Here is an 18,942-nt window from a genome sequence, read left to right as displayed (position 1 = left end):
AAAGCCCGGGTCAGACACCTCCCTCCTCCAGGAGATGGTGCTGGGAGGGCAGAGGGCCCGGGGCGGTGGGCAGAGGGGCCAAGGTTGGAGAGATCAGACTCCGCGTCAGAGACCTAGTTCTGGAGGGGTCTGTGCCATGACTCCGCCTACCTGGCGTCCTGTCTTTCCTCCTAGACCCCATATGAGTTTGAATTTAGTAGCCAGTATCTTGGCAGAACTTCTGGGGCTCCTTCTCTGCTGGTTTCCGTGTTAAAGCTTTTCATCCAGCTAAAAGCCGAATCCACGGGGACCTGGAAGCCGTCTAGGGCTGCTGCCGGGGTCAGCACCGCCTCTAACAAGATTACACTAGCTTGTCCCTGCTGCTGGGGTCCCCCTGGGTAGGGGCTGCCCCATCTGGGAGCCCCCAGCCCTGTTCCTGTCGCCAGGGCTGCAGCAGCCTCCCGCTGCCACCAGCAGCCGAGGTGACCGGGACGGCAGAGGCAGGGGCAGGAGGGCAGCTCCTGTGCAGCCACCATGAGGCCGGCCAGCCCAGCCCTCCCGGCAGGAGCGGACACGCAGGGCTGCTTAAGAGAAATGGGAGGGGCTCTGCTCCCAGCTGTCAGGGTGGAAGCCTGGGGGCCCTGGAGCGGGCACAGACGTTGCAGGCAGGACGGGCAGGCGTGGTCTGAGGCGCAGAGAGCCTGTGAGGGGGGCCGAGGAGGGAGGCCAGGACCCGCGGTGAGGGCCGTGCGGGCTGGTTGAGGTGGGGGCCGGTGCCAGGAGCTCAGAGGAGCCCGCTTGACTCTGTGTGACCCTGGGCACGCGGCCTACGCTGTCCCCTCCGAGCCAGCTTTCCCCTCCACAAAACGGCCCCATTGCCATACCTGCCTCCCGGGCCCTGGAGTGCACTGGAGGGGACCTCGGGTATAGGGCAGCAGCCGCTGGTCTCGGCAGTGGCCCAGGCGGGCCGTCCCCACCCCAGGGGGCCTGGGCCACGGATGGGAAGCATCCAGCTCCTCGACAGCCCCACGGTGACGTGAGCTTGGAGCCGCTGCCGGCTCAGATGCCCGCGGGGCGCGGCAGGTGCTGCGGACAAGTGAGTCAGGCCTGGCGGGGACAGTGGCAAGCCTGACAGCACATGCCCAGTGGAGAGGGGCCAGCTGGACGCACCCCGCAGGAATATGGGCCCAGTGCGGCCAGGTAGCTACATTGTTCAAGAGAAACAGGAACTTGATTTTTAATTTAATTTTATTTATTTATTTTTTTTGCGGTACGCGGGCCTCTCACCGCTGTGGCCTCTCCCGTTGCGGAGCACAGGCTCCGGACGCACAGGCTCAGCGGCCATGGCTCACGGGCCCAGCCGCTCCGCGGCATGTGGGATCTTCCTGGACTGGGGCACGAACCCGTGTCCCCTGCATCGGCAGGCGGACTCTCAACCACTGCACCACCAGGGAAGCCCTTGATGTTTATTTGAACCATCCTGGTTCTTCCATGTTGGCAGGCAACTCTTTTTTTTTTTTTTTTTTCCCTGGGTACCAAATTACTTTATTTGAAGGAATGGTACTAATGAAAGGACTTGTAGATGTTTTGGAACAACTTACAGTAAAGGTAAAGGTAACCCAGACATGCGTGCACTGGCTTGGTGACCAGGGAGGCCACCCCTGTGGCTACGGGAAGCCAGCCTAAGGCTTGGCTCTCATCATCACTGTTTCCCAGGGTGTGCTTGTCTAAGAGATACCGTGCCATGCCAGGTTCGGGGGCCCCCATCGTGCGCAAGTTGGTTACGTGGTCACCCAGTTCTTTAATGGATTTCACCTGCTCATTCAGATAATGTGTCTCAATGAAGTCACTCCAATGGGGGTCATTTTTCTCCGTGGCCAGTTGGTGCAGTTCCAGTAGTGACTGAGTCACGCTTTTTTCCAAGTGTAGCGCACATTCCATTGCATTCAGCCCGTTCTCCCAGTCATCACGGTCTGGCTTCCTGATATCCTGAAGGAAGACTCGGCCACCCCGGTGGTGCTGCAGCTTCATCAGTTTCTCAGCCTGTTCCCTCTCCTCACAAGATTGGTGAAGAAAGTATTTGGCAAAGTTCTTCAAAGCCACGTCATGCGGTGAAAATAGTACGACACGGACAGGTAGACGTAGGAGGCGTAGAGCTCCAGGTCGATCTGGCGGCTGATGGCGGCCTCCGAGCCCTGGTGGTAGTTCTGGTGCACCTGCGAGGGGGACGCGGTCGTCGTGGCGGGCGGCTGAGGTGAAGCGGTGGCGGGGACCTTGGGGCTGTCGGAGGGCGCTGTGAGGTGGTGGCGAGGGCTGGCTCTGAGCGGCCGGCCGGAGCGGGGGACGAGCGCCAGGTTCCGTCCAAGCGCTTTTGAAGCAGGAAACCGCGGCGACTCTCCGCGAGGACTCAGGTAGCTCATTTTGAAATTTGCATAAGGCCATCCAGTCATGCCTGCGGGCCAGACGCTCCCCAAAGGCCGCCCGTTTGTGATCTCTGAATAGACTAAAGGGGACGCTCCCGAGGGTCCCAAGGTTGGCAAGCAGACGCTGGAGGGACATCCCAGGTCCTGGGCAAGAGCTCAGCCCCAGGGCCACCTGTGTCCTGGCTCAGTGCTGGGGCAGGGCGGGCCTGGGTTTGAATTCAGCTCTGCCAGTTCCCAGTTGGGTGATCTTGGGCAAGTGTCTCTCTGAGCCTCAGTTTCCCCTTCTGGAAAATGGGAGTAGGGACACCTGACTCTCTCAGCGGCTGTGGGCACGAATGGGCCGGGAGCCTGCAGGGCCCACCAACGGGCTGGGCACTCAAGAAGTGCTCACTGCTCGGTCACTGTGGTTGAAGTGAGAGAGGCCGGGGGCTTGGTCTGTGCTGATGGACGGACATGTTTTTTCTCTGTCTGCTTCCCTCCACCCCGCTCCTACCCAATAGAATCTTTTATTTTAGAATTTGAGACAAGTTGCTGTGATAATACAGAGAGTTCCCATATGTCCCTCACGCAGTTTTCTGTATTGTGAACATCTTGTTTTACTGTGGTACGTTGTCACAGCTAAAGGACCCACCTCGATACATGGCTATTAACTAACCTCCGCGGTTTATTCAGATTGCACTAGTTTTTCCCTAATGTCCTTTTCTGTTCCCTATTATATTCAGTCGTCACGTCTCCTTAGCCACCTCTGGTTTATGACGGCTTCTCAGACTCTCCTTGTTTTTGATGACCTTGACAGTTCTGAGGATTATTGGTTAGGTATGTTGTACACTGTCCCTCAATTAGAGCTGATCTGTTGTTTTTCTCGTGGTTAGACTGGGGTGATGGGTTTGGGGGAGGAAGACCACAGAGGTGAAGTACCTTCTCATCACATCAGATCCAGGGGACATGCTGTCAGCGTGACGTAGCTCTGATGATGTTAACCATGACCCTCTGGCCGAGGCAGTGTTTGCCAGGTGTCTCCACCAGGCTGTTAGTCCCGCCTCCACCCCCTCCTCCCTACTCTATTTTGTGGAAGCAAGTCACCGCGCGGCACCCACTCAAGGGGAGTGGAGCTCCTGCAGGGGGCAATGCATACGTCAGTTATTTGGAATTCCATTTTACCTTTTGGAACTATTGCGAGATCTACAAGTTTTCACTTTTTTGGTGATCATTCCATTTCATCATACAGACAACCTGGGCTGAGTCCTGGCTCCACCCATTTACTACCTGTGCCACCTTGGGCGACTTGCTATTAACTGGAGTGATGGTGAGAGTAATAGCACGTGTCCATCAGGCTGTGTTCGGCGGCATAACAGAAACCTGACTGAAGTGGTTTAACCAAATAGGGTTTGTGTTTTTCCCTCATGTGACAAGAAGTCCTGAGTGGCCAGTTGATTCTCCTGGCTACTGCCCTACCATCCTTAGCCGGTGGCTTTTGTCCTCATGGTCCCAAGGTGGGTACAGCATCTCCAGCATCACTGCTGTGCTGCAGGCAGGACTCCAAGAAGTCGACGGTATTATCCTCATTTTACAGAGAGGAAAGTGCGGCTCAAGAGGAAGAGAAACCTCTGCCTCGAAGGAGTGCTGGAGGGTTGGAGACAATGTGTGCAACGTGGGCCACAGGAAGTGTAGTTGTTGTTTTCCCAGTAGGATGGGCCTCTCCCAAGTCCCCTGGGGCTGGAGGTGCCTGGTGACCTGGGGGATGAGGGTGAGTCTCTGGCTACCTGAGCTTCCACCTGTGGTGAGCCTGAGGCCTCAGCCTCCCGGAGGATGACCCACCCTTTGGAACCTCAGAACCTGGCCCACACGTGGGACAGCGGTGTGGCCTTTCTTTTGAGGTGGAGGATACTTAGCCAGGACAGGCTGGAGTTGCAGTGATGACCCAAGAGCAGCCAACCAAATAATACTCCGGCCTGGGGACAGTCAGCAAGGTGGGCCTGGGCCTAAATCCTGCAGCCTATGTCTGGTGACCTATCACTTAGTGCCCACTTGCATGGGAGATACAGAGATGGGTTTGTCATTCCTGTTCTATTTAGGAAGATAGATTTAATTCTGGGGCAAACTGAAAAAAACAAGTCTGGCCTGCCCCCATCTTTGTAAATAAAGTTTTATGGGCACGCAGCCATGCCATTACTTTCCACGTTGCCTGTGGCTGCTTTGGTGCTGGGAGGGCAGAGCTGAGTAGCTGTGACAGAGACTGTGGGGCTTGCAAATGTTTACCATCTGGCCCTTTGCAGAACAAGTGTGCTGACCCTGGCCTGAACAGAAAGCAGTCCAGGGAGATTGGGATTGACATATATACACTAATATGTATAAAGTAGATAACTAATAAGATCCTGCTGTATAAAAATAAATAAGTAAAATTAAAAAAAAAAAAAAGAAAGCAGACCAGGATCGGGAATATGCAGCTGGGGCTTCCAAGAGGGAGATACGAGGCGGGCTAGGACTCACGAGGAGCCGTGCGGGATTTCTGGGGGCAGGAGTGGGCAGATGGCACAGGCCCTGAGGTGGGTGGGCAGACAGTGATCCGACTGGGGGGCTTCAGAGGAGAGACCCTGAAACCAGGCTGGCCCGAGGCTCCCCCTTGCCACGTGCTTCAACAGCCCTCTGGGGGCTTTGTCAGGAAAGGAGCTGCCTGGTGGTGCAGACAGCCCAGAGGGCCAACCCCGAGGCACCCACCACCGGAAGCGGCAGGTTCCAGAAAGGTGACGTGGCCCCGTGGGCCCTGGGGCCCACAGGGGAGCACCCGTAGCTCCTCTGCCCAGCCACCGGGAGCTTCCAGATCATCTGATTTTCCAAGAGTAGCTAGCTGGCAGTCTGGTTTTCCTGAGAAATCTGCTGACTTTTTACATGTTTGCAGTTAATTCCAGTTTTTAAAAATCATGCAGCCGACCAAGCACACACATGCATCTGGTGTGTGGGCTGCAGGTTTGGGAACTCGGGGGTCCGGGGTGGAAGTGAGGAAGATGGGGGAGGCTGTGTAGACCCAGGAGAGCATGCCAGGCCCAGCGCCCCAGCTCCAGAGACCCTCCTCCAGCTGGGAGCTCGGGCTGATGGGGGCGTGGGGGACTGGGAGGGAGGGCGGCGGAGCCCTGGACCTGTGGTGTCAGGTTTCTGTGCCTCCCATCCTGTCCCGCTGGTGGAACCTTCCTACCTGCAGGCGAGGGTGGGAGCCTGGAGCAAGCGCCAGGGAGTTGGACAGTCCTCCTGGCTTACCTGGCCGCCCCTGGAGAAGAATCTCAGTACCAGCTGCAGGTGAGGGGGGAGAGGGGGAGCTCTCTGAAGTCCCTCCTGAGATTCTCCAGGATTTGGGCTCGAGGCAGGAGCCCAGTAGGGCGATGGGCGGGGGCTGGACCTGGAGCCGGAGAGGCCTGAGTGGACCCCGGCTCTGTGGTTCCCTGGCCCCTGTGACCTCTGAGATGGGGACAACTCCTCCTGTTGCAGGTCATCCTGGGTGTGAGAGGGCTGGGTTCCCTTGGCGTCTGGGGTGCCTGCGACTGGGGCCTGGCCTCCGGTGTGTGGTCCTGCTTTACCCTGACAGCATCTGGGGCCTCGGGCTGCTTTTAGCCTCCCACGCCGGCCCTCATCTGCCGATTCCGCCACTGGTTTCCTAGCGCTCGTCCGCACTACTGTGGATTTACTCTTCGCTTTAGGCAGGAGGCTTGGTTGCAGGTGACAACAGCCCAGGTCACCTTGGCTTAAGCAAAGAAGAGAATCCCGTGGTCTCGAGAACAGGAAAGGTCCCAAGGTGACACTAACCTCGGGCAAAATTCGATTCAGGTGCTCAAATGATACTGTCAGGACTCTGTTGCTTCCCCTCCCAACTCGGCTTCCTTGTGTTGGCTTCACTCTCAGGCAGGCCCCTCAGTGTGTCAGAAGTGACTGCCAGGCTCACGGGCGCGTCCTCACTGGGACCTGGGAAAGGGGGACGGGGGCAGGAAGCAGCCCTGTCCCAAGAGCCAGAGTCCCAAGGCTGCTTCTCATTGGGTGAGCTGGGGTCACCTGCTCACTCCTGGACCAATCACGGCCCAGGTGGGTCAGGCCTCCTCTCACTCATCCTTCAGCTGTGGAGGTGGGCAGAGCAGCTCCGCTGGGGAGCTGGCAGCAGTGATTCCACAAGACGGCCAAGATGCTGATACCAGAATGGGACGTGGAGGCTGCACAGGCCGAGATAACATCCCACGCCCTTCCCATGCCCACCCGCTCTCCAAGAGCAGCATTTGGGGCTGAAGTGGCCACATTCGGAGCCCCCTGGCTCAGCTCAGGGCCCCCCTTCCTGGCTGACTGCAGGCCCAGATCTCCAATGAGCCGTGAGTCACTTTCCCACAGATTTTCCACGTGCCCCAAGATGTTGGCAGGGGCTTGGTCCAGGGCCAGCATAGAGCTCCACCAGCCTCTGCGGCCTTCCTCGCCACCTTCCCGGCTGGGGGCCCCTTTGAAAAGGAGCAAGCTTGTTTGGAATGGCTCATTCTCCTGGGCCCCTGTGGGGTCCTGGCGAACACGCGTAGCTGCTGTCTAATAACCACAGTGCCGCCTGGCTGGGCGCTGGCACAAGGCTCACCTCTCCCTGCGTCCCCCTTCTCCTTGCTTTCTGAGTGCGGGAAGGACGTTTCCACTCCATCACCAGCAAAGACGCCACCACTGCTTGCATTAGATCTCGCTGGAACTCAAGATACGATTATATCCAAAGCTGCTAAGGAGTCTCTTAGGATTGCTTCTCCTTGGTTCCTTCATAATTATTTTGATTTTCTCCTTTTTCGGAAGCCTGTCTCCTTCAGGGAGGAGGCAGAAGCCCCATCCCTGTTGGAAGAACCATTTGACAAAGAACAGGGAGTCCAGAGGCCCAGGATCTCCAGGAGAGGGACACCGGCTCTGGCCCGGCCTGGCCACTCACCCTTGGGGCCCGTGAGGCCTTGCCTGGGTCCTGAGATCAGGAGAGAAAGGAACCTGTCTTGTCAGGATCACCAAGTGTGCTTTGGCCCCCAAGCCTTGTGTCAGGACAAGGGAGCTGGTCTTTGAACTGTCATTACTTGAATCTTGCATTTTCTAGATACTACAACGGCCAGTTCTCAGGAGGAACTGGGTGAGGATATTCTAAAACGATGGCTTATCCGCAGACTGCATCCCTCAGGCTGTGAGATGCATCTTGGGGCTCGTCTCCCCGTTGTGTTTTGGTCACAGCGCTGTCAGAGGACTCAAGTCCAGCCCACAGGGGTGGGTGGCAGCCCCGGGAAGGTGCTGGGAGAAGGGGGGACAAACGCGTCCCAAGTATCCCCCAAGCGGGCTGAGCCGAGTGGCTGACCCGGGGCCGACTGGTTCAATGTTCCCTGTGCCCTTTTGGGAGGCAGACCCTAGGCCAAGGTGAACTGTTCGTCCTGGCTTTCCAGATGTGCGTGGAGACTCAGGGAGGTAAGCGGTCCCCAGACACCCGAGTGCCCGAGTGCGGTCCACCTTATCTGAAGCCCTTTTGTGGTTTCCTTCTGCAGCAGAGAGAGGGCTGGGGGGTGCGGTAGCTCAGGGCTTCGGGGCTTAGACATTAGAATCTGTTCCCTCTCACCCCAAATCCAGCCACTTTCACCTTTAAGGGATGCCTACCTGCAACAGCTTCCACTCTGGTCCCGTTTCCCCTACAGTCTAGTCTCTGCTCTTTCTAAAACACTTATCACACACACACACACACACTTTCTCTCTCTGTCTCTCTCTCTCTCTCTCTCTGTCTCTCTGTCTCTCTCCCTCCCTCCCTCTCTCCCCGTCTCCCCGTCCCTGGTCTCTTAGGATAAAGTTCTTAGCTCAGCCTCCAGGAGCCCACATCATCCGGCCCTGCTTTGCAGCAGCATCCCTGTCTACACTCTGACCCGGCCTGACTCCAGACTGAGCTGCCTCAGTGCCCGCGGCCCACCACACCACTCAGCACTGTGCACAGGGTGTCCACAGCCTGGACCACCGCACCTCCGGCTCCCCCTCCACACAGCCCCTCCGGCCGGGGGTTGGGGTCCTAGGTGCTCAGCCTCTGAATGCCTCCTGATTCCTCCGGGATGAGATGGGCCTCTTCCGGGTTCCAGGGGCCTTGGTGCTTCAGCGCACGCTGGTGGTGTTTTCCTATTGGTTCCTTTGTCTCCAGATAGAGAGGGAGGCGCATGATGGCTGGGGATGCGTCTACTTCGCAGCTGTGCCCTCGGCCGGCCCTGGGCATTCAGTGAGGTAGTGGTTGAGTGGACAGATACTCGGACAGGTGGGAGGCGGGTAAGGCACCTCCCGGAACGTAGTCTCCCCCAACCACCCACGAAAGCGGGGATGGTCGCGGTGTCACCGTGGGGAAGAAGCATGGGGGCGGGTAAGTACACACCCAGTGCAGCGCAGAGCTCGTGGACGGGCTGGGCTTTGGGGGAGCTGTTATTAACTACGGGCTGGAGCCACACACCTGTGCGCTGGCACCTGTGACTGCAGCTGAAGGCTGGGGCAGAGCTTGCTCTGGGCTGAGCGGGCAGAGGTGGCCTGGAGATCAAACAGTAGACGGAGCTGCGGGGGGAGGGCGGAAGGGTGGTGAGAGGGAGCCCAGGTGGAGACGTGCAGAGCCCTCCTCCCTCTGCACCCCTGGAGCCCCACACTCCTGCCCATCTCCCTGCTGTTCCGCCCCGGAGCCTAGCAGACCCTCCCTCCTCTGAGCAGGTCACAGTTATTGGGATCGGCCCTGGCTCTACGTGAGAATCACCTGAGAGCTTTGAAATACCCCGAGGCCCAGGCCACACCCCAGACCAACGACATCAGACTCTGGGGGCGGAGCCTGGGCATAAGCATTCCATAAGTCTCCCAGGAGGTTCCCTGTGCAGTCACATTTGAGAAGCACTGTTCGAGGCCGTCCTCTGTAAAACTGGTTTGACCTTGAGATGCCTGGGTAACCCGCAGAGTTACTAGAGCTTGAGGAGGGTCCCCTCCCTAACCTCCCTGCAACAAAAATCCACACCAGAAATAAGTAAGCACTTCTTAAAATGGTTCAATTAAAAAAAACAAAGTAACACATGCGTGTGGCCCAGCCTTCGGGCAGCACAGATGGGCGCACATTCAAAGAAGCATCGGCCCGACCCCAGCTTTCCCAGGGCCTGGCCCACGCTGCTGTCTCGGCTCGAGGCCCTTCCTGGCACGCGGCGGCACGAGGTACACCTGGCTTTCTCAGTCATCCCTCCTCAGAGCCCGGTTCTCTCTAATGCTGCGGAGGGCTCCGTGGACACGGACCAGCCCTGCCAACCTAGCTCCCCACCACGTTTCAAATGGGCCGGCTTTGGCTGTCACAGGCAGTGTCACCAAAGAATCATGGAGTCTTTGGTCAACTGGGCTATTCTCCCTGCAGGATGAACTCCTGCAAGTGGAGTTCTTGGGTCTCAGAACAAGTGGCTTCATGAGGCTGATGGGGCACCTGGTTTTCTGTCATTCCAGAAGCTGTGGACGCCGGCGGCCCCGACCTTCGAGCTGCCCGCGTTGTACAGAACCGAGGACTATTTTCCTGTGGACGCCGGGGAGGCAACGCGCCGAGCCCCCAGCTGCCAAAGGCGTCTGTGAGCCCTGCGGTCCTGCCGTCAGGGACATCGGGAAGTGAAATCTGTGTGCCGCGCAGATTGTTCGTTTTGTTTTGTTTTGTTTTGTTTTATTGTTGTGGATGCGTTTTCTGAATTTTCCCCCTTGCTTCACATGGGCCCACAGGGTTTGGAGAAGCATTTAGAACCCACAGGTGGGCAGTGCCTCAGAGATGAGCTGGAGAAGGCCTTCTCCACCGGCGTTTGTCCTGCCTGGTGTTCTGGACAAGGTGGTCACCCAGAGGGATGGGCTGTGGGGCCTTGGATTTCCCTTTGCCTTGGAAGGGCTTTGCACAGAGGTTGTGAGGGGCTCGCGCGGTGCCCCCAGGGTGCGTGGCTCCAGGTCCATACGTGTCGGCCGGTTTGTGTGAACCCCAGTGCCCACTGGCCCTGTGAACCGTCTGAATAAACGTGTCCAGGTCGCCTGGATGTAAATGTTTCCCTGATGGGTGCTCCTGCTGCCGGCTCAAGCCTGATCCTCAGAATCTGCTTACGATGAAGCCCCTCGCCTGAGGGGAGGGTGCAGCTGGCCTTCAGATTCCCAGCAGAATGCAGAGATCATTCAGATTCCCTGGAGTCCTCCAAGGTGTGTTTGCTTTAATTTCTTCTCATGTAGATGAGTTTCCTGCTATTGTTCTGAAATGTTGGATTCCTCACTTTGGTGATGGATATTTCTAGTTTCTGGAATCCCTCCCAGAGCCAAGAACACACACACACACACACACACACACACAGAGACACACACACACACACACACACACACACACACACACAGACACACACACACAGAGACACACACACACACACAGAGACACACACACACACACACACACACACACACACACACACACACACACACACACACACACACACACACACACACACACACACACACACACACACACACACACACACACCCCTGTATTGCAGACCAGCATTTGAATTTCAAGGAAATCTGACATCATGAATCTAGTGAGATAGTGGTAGCAAAGCAAAAAAAAGAGTTGAGTCTTGCCAATTTTAGAACAATTTTTTAAAATTTTATTTATTTTTGGCTGCTTTGGGTCTTCGTTGCTGCCCACGGGCTTTCTCTAGTTGCGGTGAGCGGGTGCTACTCTTCGTTGCGGTGCAGGGGCTTCTCATTGCGGTGGCTTCTCTCGTTGCAGAGCACGGCCTCTAGGCGTGCGGGCCTCAGTAGTTGTGGCACGCGGGCTCAGTAGTTGTGGCTCGTGGGCTCTAGAGCGCAGGCTCAGTAGTTGTGGCGCATGGGCTTAGTTGCTACACGGCATGTGGGATCTTCCCGGACCAGGGCTCGAACCCATGTCTCCTGCATTAGCAGGAGGATTCTTTTTTTTTTTATAAGCAAATCACTTGGCTTTTCTTTTTTTTTTTTATTTTATTTATTTTATTTTTGGCTGTGTTGTGTCTTCGTTGCTGCACGTGGGCTTTTCTCTGGATGTGGCGAGCAGAGGCTACTCTTCATTGTGGTGCACAGGTTTCTCATTGTGATGGCTTCTCTTGTTGCAGAGCACGGGCTCTAGCCGTGCGGGCTTCAGTAGCCGTGGCACACAGGCTCAGTAGTTGTGGCTCGCGGGCTCTAGAGCACAGGCTCAGTAGCTGTGGTGCACGGGCTTAGTTGCTCCGCAGCATGTGGGATCTTCCCGGACCAGGGCTCGAATCCGTGTGTCCTGCATTGGCGGGCGGATTCTTAACCACTGCACCACCAGGGCAGTTCCTTAGGACAATTTTTTGAACTAAAAGATATAAGTGAACCCCTTGTTTCAAGTACAGCCAGCGTTTTGCGGAGATAATTGTTGTAAAGTAAACATAATTCTTTATTTAAAAATGTCAAGGCGTTATTTTAAATTATTGAAGTAAAGTTTACAGGCGGAAAGGTGCACCTAAGTGTATGGGTCACTGAATTTTCACACACTGAACACATCTGCTTAACCCTCACCCTGATCTAGAAACACACAAGCATGATCAGCACCCAGAAGCCCCCTCGTGCTCCCTTCCAGCCAGTGCCCCACCCCCATCCAAACTAACACTACCCTGACATCTCACAGCATAGATGGTGCTGGTGTCGCCGGCTTCTGTACCTTGTAACTGGAGGCGGAGTGGCGTGTGTATACTCGGCGTGTCAGCTTTGTCCCTGGCTCCCCCGGCGGACACTGAGCCTGTGGCGGCATCCCAGTGGCTACTGACCGTTCATTGTCGTGGCCGTGATGTATTGATAGGGACTGTTTTTAACGAAGGAAGCTTAGATCTTCCCCGTGCCCTGGTCTGCTCAGGGAGAGCAGAGATTCAATGGAAAGTTCCTTTTTCAGACAAGTGGTGAGGACAGCAGTTTCTGGAAAACCGGGTATATGTTGATTGCTGAAGATGCCCAGGCTTCTTTCTCCTTCCAGAGGCCGAACCAAGGGTCTGGGAGAGGTGAAGGGGAATGTCACAGGATTAAGCCACAGCAACAGAGGTGTCCTAAAATAGAGACCCACAGGACCGTGACTAAGAGCTTATAGGCTGTGAGGTCAGCCTGCCTGGGCAGCGCCATCATCTCCTGCACATCTCAGCTGTGTGGCCCTGGGTTAGTTGCTTACCTTCTCTGAGACTAGCCTCAGTAAGATCTTCCACAGTAAGAGACAGAGAATAATGGCACCTGCCTGTTGGGGTGTACTGAGGAGGAAATGAGATGACCTGTGTCAGGGCCCGGCGAAGGGCACTGGGTAACAGGTGGCTGTGATGGTGACCAGGCTGGGTGGGGGAAAGGCCCACTGTCCTGCGTTTCTCAGTTGGCTTGTGGCATCCAAGAGCCGCAGCAGGGAGTGGCTTCAGAACTGCCTTACATTTCAGAGTAAGAACGAGTCACGGGAGAGTGAGAGCTGCCAGAGTCCAACTCGCACCCTCTGGTTTTGCTGTCCTGGGACTCTTTTGGGGATACCCCCCCACAAGGCAGTGAGGAGGGGTAAGGTTGTATGACAATATCTATGGGGAAAAGGTGACTAATGAGCTAGAACTGGCCTTTCCAAGTTTCCTGGAGTTGCAGTGCCAAACAATGAACTTTCAGGGACACTTGGAGACACTTAAGGGGAGGGAAAGCCAGGACACAGAGCCTGCCAGGAATTCCTGACCTCAGTCCTCTGAGCTGCTGGTGCTCTGTCCTGGTGCCAGGTGACCTGATGGGTGTCCCCCGTTAGAGCAAGTGTCGGATGTGTCTCCTAGCAAATCAGCGAAAGCCTTGACGCTGACTTGAGAGGGTCAAACCCAAAGCCCACGGCAAGGGTCACTTTGCAGCCTACGAAAGGGTGATCGTTTTCTTTCTCTTTTTCTTTCATTGGTGGCTGTTTTTGGACAGGGGCACCAGGGTATAGGCCATTGCAAGTCTTCATAAGAGCAAGGCCCTTTGGTCGATCATTCCCACTTGCCCCGTGGATGTGAACTTCACGTCTGTTCAAAGTAAGAGGTTTCAAGACGGTGGCCCACAGGCTGGCAGAACTGTATGGTTTGCCCTGAACTGTTTTAAAATGATTTTCATGTTGAGACAACTGGGTAACCATCTGGAAAAAATAAAGCGAGTTCCATACCTCATTCTGTACACCAGGAACGGTTCCAAAATTCCAAATGGATTAAGGAGGAGTTAAATGTGTAAAATGAATTTATAGAATAAGGAGGCAGAAACATTGGAGAGTCATAAAAAAAAAATCCAGAAGCCATAAAAGATGAAGAATTGGATTATATTAAAAAATTTAAAATCCTCTGCATGGCAAAAACAAACAGAAAATTCAACCAAAAAAAAAATCTTAAAACAGAACGACAAAATCCTAAGCAAATTCAAAAGACAAATGACCAAAAAGACAAAGGACAAACTGGGAAAATATATTTGCAGCTTGTATTACAAAGGGGTAATCTCCCTAATATATAAACATCTCTTACAAATAAATAAGAGGAAAACCCCCAGAAAAATGGCAAAGGTTAGGAATAGGTATTTCACAGAAAAGAAAATGCAAAAGTCATTTTAAAGATATGAAAAGATACTCAACCTCAATCTGTAAGTATAAAGAATATTGAAATTAGTTTTCACTTATGCAGGCAAAAATAAAACGTTTTTGATGACACTGTTGGTGAAATTTTGAAGAGATGTGCATTCTCATACGTTGGTGGTGGGACATGATTCTCATGGAGGTCCATGGGCAGTACCTATCAAAATTAGAAATGTATATACCCTTAGACCCCTAGGGCCCATTTCCGCCCCTAGGGATCTAGCCTCCCAATATATATACACACACAAGAGAAACAATAAATGCAAAAGTTTATTCACTGCTCATTGAAATAGCAAAAGATTGGAAAGAACCTAAGTATCCATCAGTTAGGGATTGGTTCAGTTACAGTACCTCCACACATGCATGCATGGGTGGAATCCTATGAAGATGTAAAAATGGATTGAGAGTTCTTTGTGACTTGGTATGGAGATATCACAAAAGCCAAAGTGGAGGAAAAGGTACCTGATATGCTACCATCTGTGTGAGAAAGAAAAGCATTCAAATTCTCTGGGAGGATAAACAAATATTTGAGAATGGTGAATATCTACTGTGGGTGAGAAGTGGACTTTCCATTTTATTTTAAACTTTTGGTATTTTGGTGTTTCCCTATTCAAAAAATTCAATTAAAATCAGTTGCCAGCAATTAAAAATCAGGGCAGTTCACATTAAGAACTGGATTTCCAGCTTCTCTTCAAAAACGAAAATAAGGCAATATGGGGCTCATATTCTTGCAAGAACGAGCCACAGCTGAGTCCCTTTAGCAGGGCCGCACCCTCCGGGTCTCTCTTGTATCTAAGTTATCTCACTGATTTCTTTACTGCCTGGCCCCACAGGTATTTGCATTTGCAGAAGTCCTCAACAAAATAGCAGCAGACTGAATCCAGAAATATATAAAAAGGATTACACACCATGACCAAGTGGGCTCTCTCCTAGGAACGCAAGGTTGGTTTAACACCTTAAAATCAATCAGTGCAACACACTTGGATTAATAAAAGTAAAAAAAAACCCACATGGTCATCTCAAGAGATGCAGAAAAAAGCACTTGACAAAATCCAACATCCCTTCATGATAAAAGCTCTCCTTCTTGGGGTGGAAAGGGGAGTTCTCAGAGAAGAGGTTAGAAGCTAGGCAGACACCCCCAAAGGGGTCTTGTTCCAGGATTACCGGTTCTCTCGAGATGACCTGTTGACCCAGGCACCTGGAGGCATCAAGGCATTTCCTTCCCATCTTAAAGCAAAATCCTGCTTTGTCTTTTTTTAAAAAATAAATTTATTTATTTTATTTATTTTTATTTTTGGCTGTGTTGGGTCTCCGTCGCTGCGCACGGGCTTTCTCTGGTTGTGGCGAGCGGGGACTCCTCTTCCATGCGGTGTGCGGGCTTCTCATTGCGGTGGCTTCTCTTGTCACGGAGCACGGGCTCTAGGTGCGTGGGCTTCAGTAGTGGCAGCACGCAGGCTCAGTAGTTGTGGCTCGCAGGCTCTAGAGCGCAGGCTCAGTAGTTGTGGCGCACAGGCTTAGTTGCTCCGTGGCATGTGAGATCTTCCCTGAGCAGGGTTCGAACCCGTGTCCCCTGCATTGGCAGGTGGTTTCTTAACCACTGCACCACCAGGGAAGCCCCCCGCTTTGTCTTATGGTCAAGAGCACAACCATCTTTGGGTTTGAAAGAATTCAAAGCAATTCTGACTCGGAGCAGCTGTCACAGAATTTCCTCTGTGAGGCCTGTGTGCTCGCTGTAGATTTAAAGCATCAGAATTCTTATCGGTAAGCACCAGCTGGATGCACTTTAGGCTTGCAAGCCGCTGGGGAGGGGCAGCGGTCTGAGGCTTATTTCTGCCTTCTTTGCGGGGACTTCTGGGGCGTGTGCTTTGCTGGCTGCCTGGGCTGCTGAGGTGGAGGAAGGAGTATGGAGCCGACTGCAGTGGGCAGGTGTACTCGCTCTGGATAATCACATGATTCCCTCAGAGAACCAAACCAGGCAAGCCTGAGTCTGCTGGAGGTCGGCCCCTCAACCGGAAGGACTTTCTCATTGGGTCTTCCAGGGAGCAGTTCCGTCATAAATGTAGCATTCAGCGTTTCGCCAGCAAGGCTCTTCTGGGGGAGCCGCGCCCGAGGCGCAGGAGAGGGAGGAGGCCTGCGGGAGCGCCCTGGACGATGAGGTTTGTGCTTTTCCTTTGTTGGCACCAGGACTGGGACTGTTTGCAGCGGTGACCCCGCCAGGGCGACCCGTGTAGGCCCGCGGTCTCATCATTGCTCCTGGGGAACCGGCGAGACCTCAGGGCATTAGCTTACACGTGTAACATTGTTTTCTACACACAAGTTGCATCTCTGGGTGTAGAGATGGGGGTTCTTAGGCTGTCCGGCAAGTGCGTGTTTGTTGAATGGAGAGAAATAGAATAAATGGTCTTAAACAGGAGACCACTGGTAGCAAATACATGAATCAGGGGAAGGCTCACGCTGTAGCCTTGGTCCTTGTGTCTTTAGAACGATGGTTCTCAGGTTTGCCTGGGAACCACATTGGAGTCACCTGGGCCACAGCTCAGGCCAGTTGCATCAGAATCTCTGGGGGAGGGTCCCCAGCCTCTTTAAGTGTTAAAAATCTGCAGGTGATTTCAAGATGCAGCCAGGTCTGGGAATCCGTGCTTTGGAAGAATAGCAGTTAAGAGACTTTTCAAGGAGGTTTCCTTTGAAGAGTGTAGAGGCCCCAGTATCCGTCTCACACCCTCCTGAGTGTAGTGGGTAGAATCGGGCTTGAGGTGGCTTCTGGTTTGGGTTGAATTGATTGCACCCCAGCTCCAGAGATGGGTATTGCCTGATCTAAGCCCATCGAGGTAATCCTAGCTCACAGTGACTCACCGAGGCTTAGGTCTGGCCTAAGCCTACCAGCCACAGAAACTAGTTCTGGAGTGGTCCAATTAGCTCCAAGTTCAGGACTCTCCCTCTGTGGTAAGGGAGGGGAAACCCTCTCTCAGGGCAGGTGAATGGGAAGCAACACAAATACCAGGGTCCCTCCTTAGGATGGTGACCGTGTGGGTGGCAGGACGGAAGCACGGACCTGACACCCTGCTGACATCACTGAGCAGCCTGCCCTCCTCGGCCACAGCTGTTACCTGTGTCCCCTTTATTAAGCCCAATCTGAGTTGGAGTTCCCGTTACTGCCAGTGAGAGCCCTATTTCATAAAAAGGAGTGTAAAGCCAGGTAAGAAGAGCTGGGTAATGACTGGGCAAAGGCTTCCCTGGGAAGCACTCTGAACCGGAGCCATCTCTTGACAAATGGTTTGGTGCCACCTGGCATGCATCAGGTAACACGAGTCCATGGAGACACATCCAATTCTTCCAGTCTCGTCTGGGCCAAGGAAAAAGTCTCATCTTGGTGCTAGTGTGCCCTGGGCCCTTCTGATTTTCCTTTTTAACAAACAGAGCAAGTCTCAGGCTCACAGCCCTCAGCAAGCAATGACAGGTGGCACATTTTTAGTCTAACGTTTTGTATGTGTTGTTAGGGATGCCTTCAATTAATGGCAAATTATGCTGGTGGTTCTTTTTTTGTAGAGATGGTTTTCCCTTTTACAAAGGGGAGTTGAAACGTACTAAGTATGTAAAGCAGCTGTTAGGCAGATGTGGCAAAAGTGACAAAGATGGCAATGTGAACGAGTATAGTTTGGGAAACGCTGTGCCAGGGAAACTATGATGTGTTGGTTTAGAAACCAAGGCTCACATGTCTTTGCATTCATAGCAGGGAAAGCCTTTCTTAAGAGGATAGTCTTCAGCCAAGATCAAGGCTGGATGGTGCGGCTGGGAATTCCAGGGGCTGTGGACTCAGATATCCTGAGTCCAAGTCAGCATCTCCCCTCTGCCAGCTGGAATCTTGGGACAAGTTGGCTTCTCTGAAACTTCATGTCCTGAAACCCAAAACCTAGTACTAATACTCCCTTTAGAGGACTTTTTTTTGTGTTGGGGGGTGGTTTAGGGAATTGGGGCAGGACTGTTTTGAGGACTCAAATTATCTTGGAATCTAATGCCCTACAACTAGTCCCAGGAACACTTCTGTGATGTTTGGAAAGTCCTTGAGTAAATATGTACTCAGGATGTGTGCTGAGCCCCAGGCATTTTCAGGAACAGTGCTGAACTCCTAGGAAAGGTGTAATCTCACCCCTGGCCTGGAGGTCCCCTCCTCGGAGGGCTCTGTGTTTAAGCCTCTCTCGGAGTCCTCTTCCCGGGGAAGCCCGTAGAGCTGTGTGCCAGCAGTTGCAGCCACCAGCAAGTCGTGCAGTGATCTTTTCGCCAATGGTCCCCAAGGCAAGGTCTTTTAATTTTTAGATTCCCAGATGGCTGCCCCATGTACACAGCTGTCACATTCTGCTCCATTCTAGATGGCAGCCAGTATGGCGCTGACATCAAATGCATTGGAAAAGCCCTTTTATTTCTAGCCTCTTGCTCTATCAGTTCCCAAAAGTTGAACAATTTGCTTATTAGGCTATCCATTTTGCTTCACTTGGTAATAAGACATTCATAAAGGTACAGCAAGATTTTTATTGCAAAAACCAGTTTAGGTTTAAATGGCCTCGTACCTTTCTAAGGTATACTGATAACACTGTACATAGCTGGAAAAAACCAGAGAATGTGTCCTGGAAATGACTATGGACTTTCCCTCCTGTGTCCTCTTAGCTGGAGCACTTTGAAATCATGACTTAAGGATTTTCAGGATACATGCAGTTTTTGCCTTATATGCCAATTTTTGAACACAACTCCATTAAGCTGTAATTCCACTAGGATTTGTTATAGTGAATGTTAAAGTTAACTTTTTAAAGTGGAGTAAGTTGATGGGAAGTAGCAGGATGCAAAAAATTACCAAACGGTGATCCAAGTTTGGATCCGTTTTTGAGCTAGCCTTCTAGT

General features: G+C 53.2%; 2 protein-coding genes across 9 annotated transcripts in view; one reads left to right on the top strand and one right to left on the bottom strand.

Moving 5' to 3' along the window:
- The window catches only part of BCAS4 (breast carcinoma amplified sequence 4), a 60,836-nt gene extending 50,385 nt beyond the window's left edge, over positions 1-10,451 (top strand). For 7 of the 8 annotated variants that reach the window (XM_033411168.2, XM_012537816.3, XM_004282921.4 and 4 more), the window contains one exon: positions 9,876-10,451. In XM_033411168.2, coding sequence (XP_033267059.2) covers positions 9,876-9,998 — 123 coding nt within the window. In that variant the 3' untranslated portion in view covers positions 9,999-10,451. The remainder of the gene's footprint in view (positions 1-9,875) is intronic. The other variant, XM_033411166.2, reaches the window with a different exon arrangement.
- Positions 1,484-2,429, bottom strand: LOC105748693 (ferritin heavy chain-like). The gene is given in 2 exon segments (XM_033411210.2): positions 1,484-2,087; positions 2,090-2,429. Coding segments are annotated over 2 exon segments (885 nt in total). The 3' UTR covers positions 1,484-1,542.
- Positions 10,452-18,942: the final 8,491 nt, after the last annotated feature.

This window comes from Orcinus orca, chromosome 16 (genome assembly GCF_937001465.1).
Source record: "Orcinus orca chromosome 16, mOrcOrc1.1, whole genome shotgun sequence".
In the NCBI taxonomy this organism is placed as follows: domain Eukaryota; kingdom Metazoa; phylum Chordata; class Mammalia; order Artiodactyla; family Delphinidae; genus Orcinus; species Orcinus orca.
The sequence above is the reverse complement of the archived record's forward strand: the minus strand, read 5'-3'. Positions and strand labels throughout refer to the sequence as shown.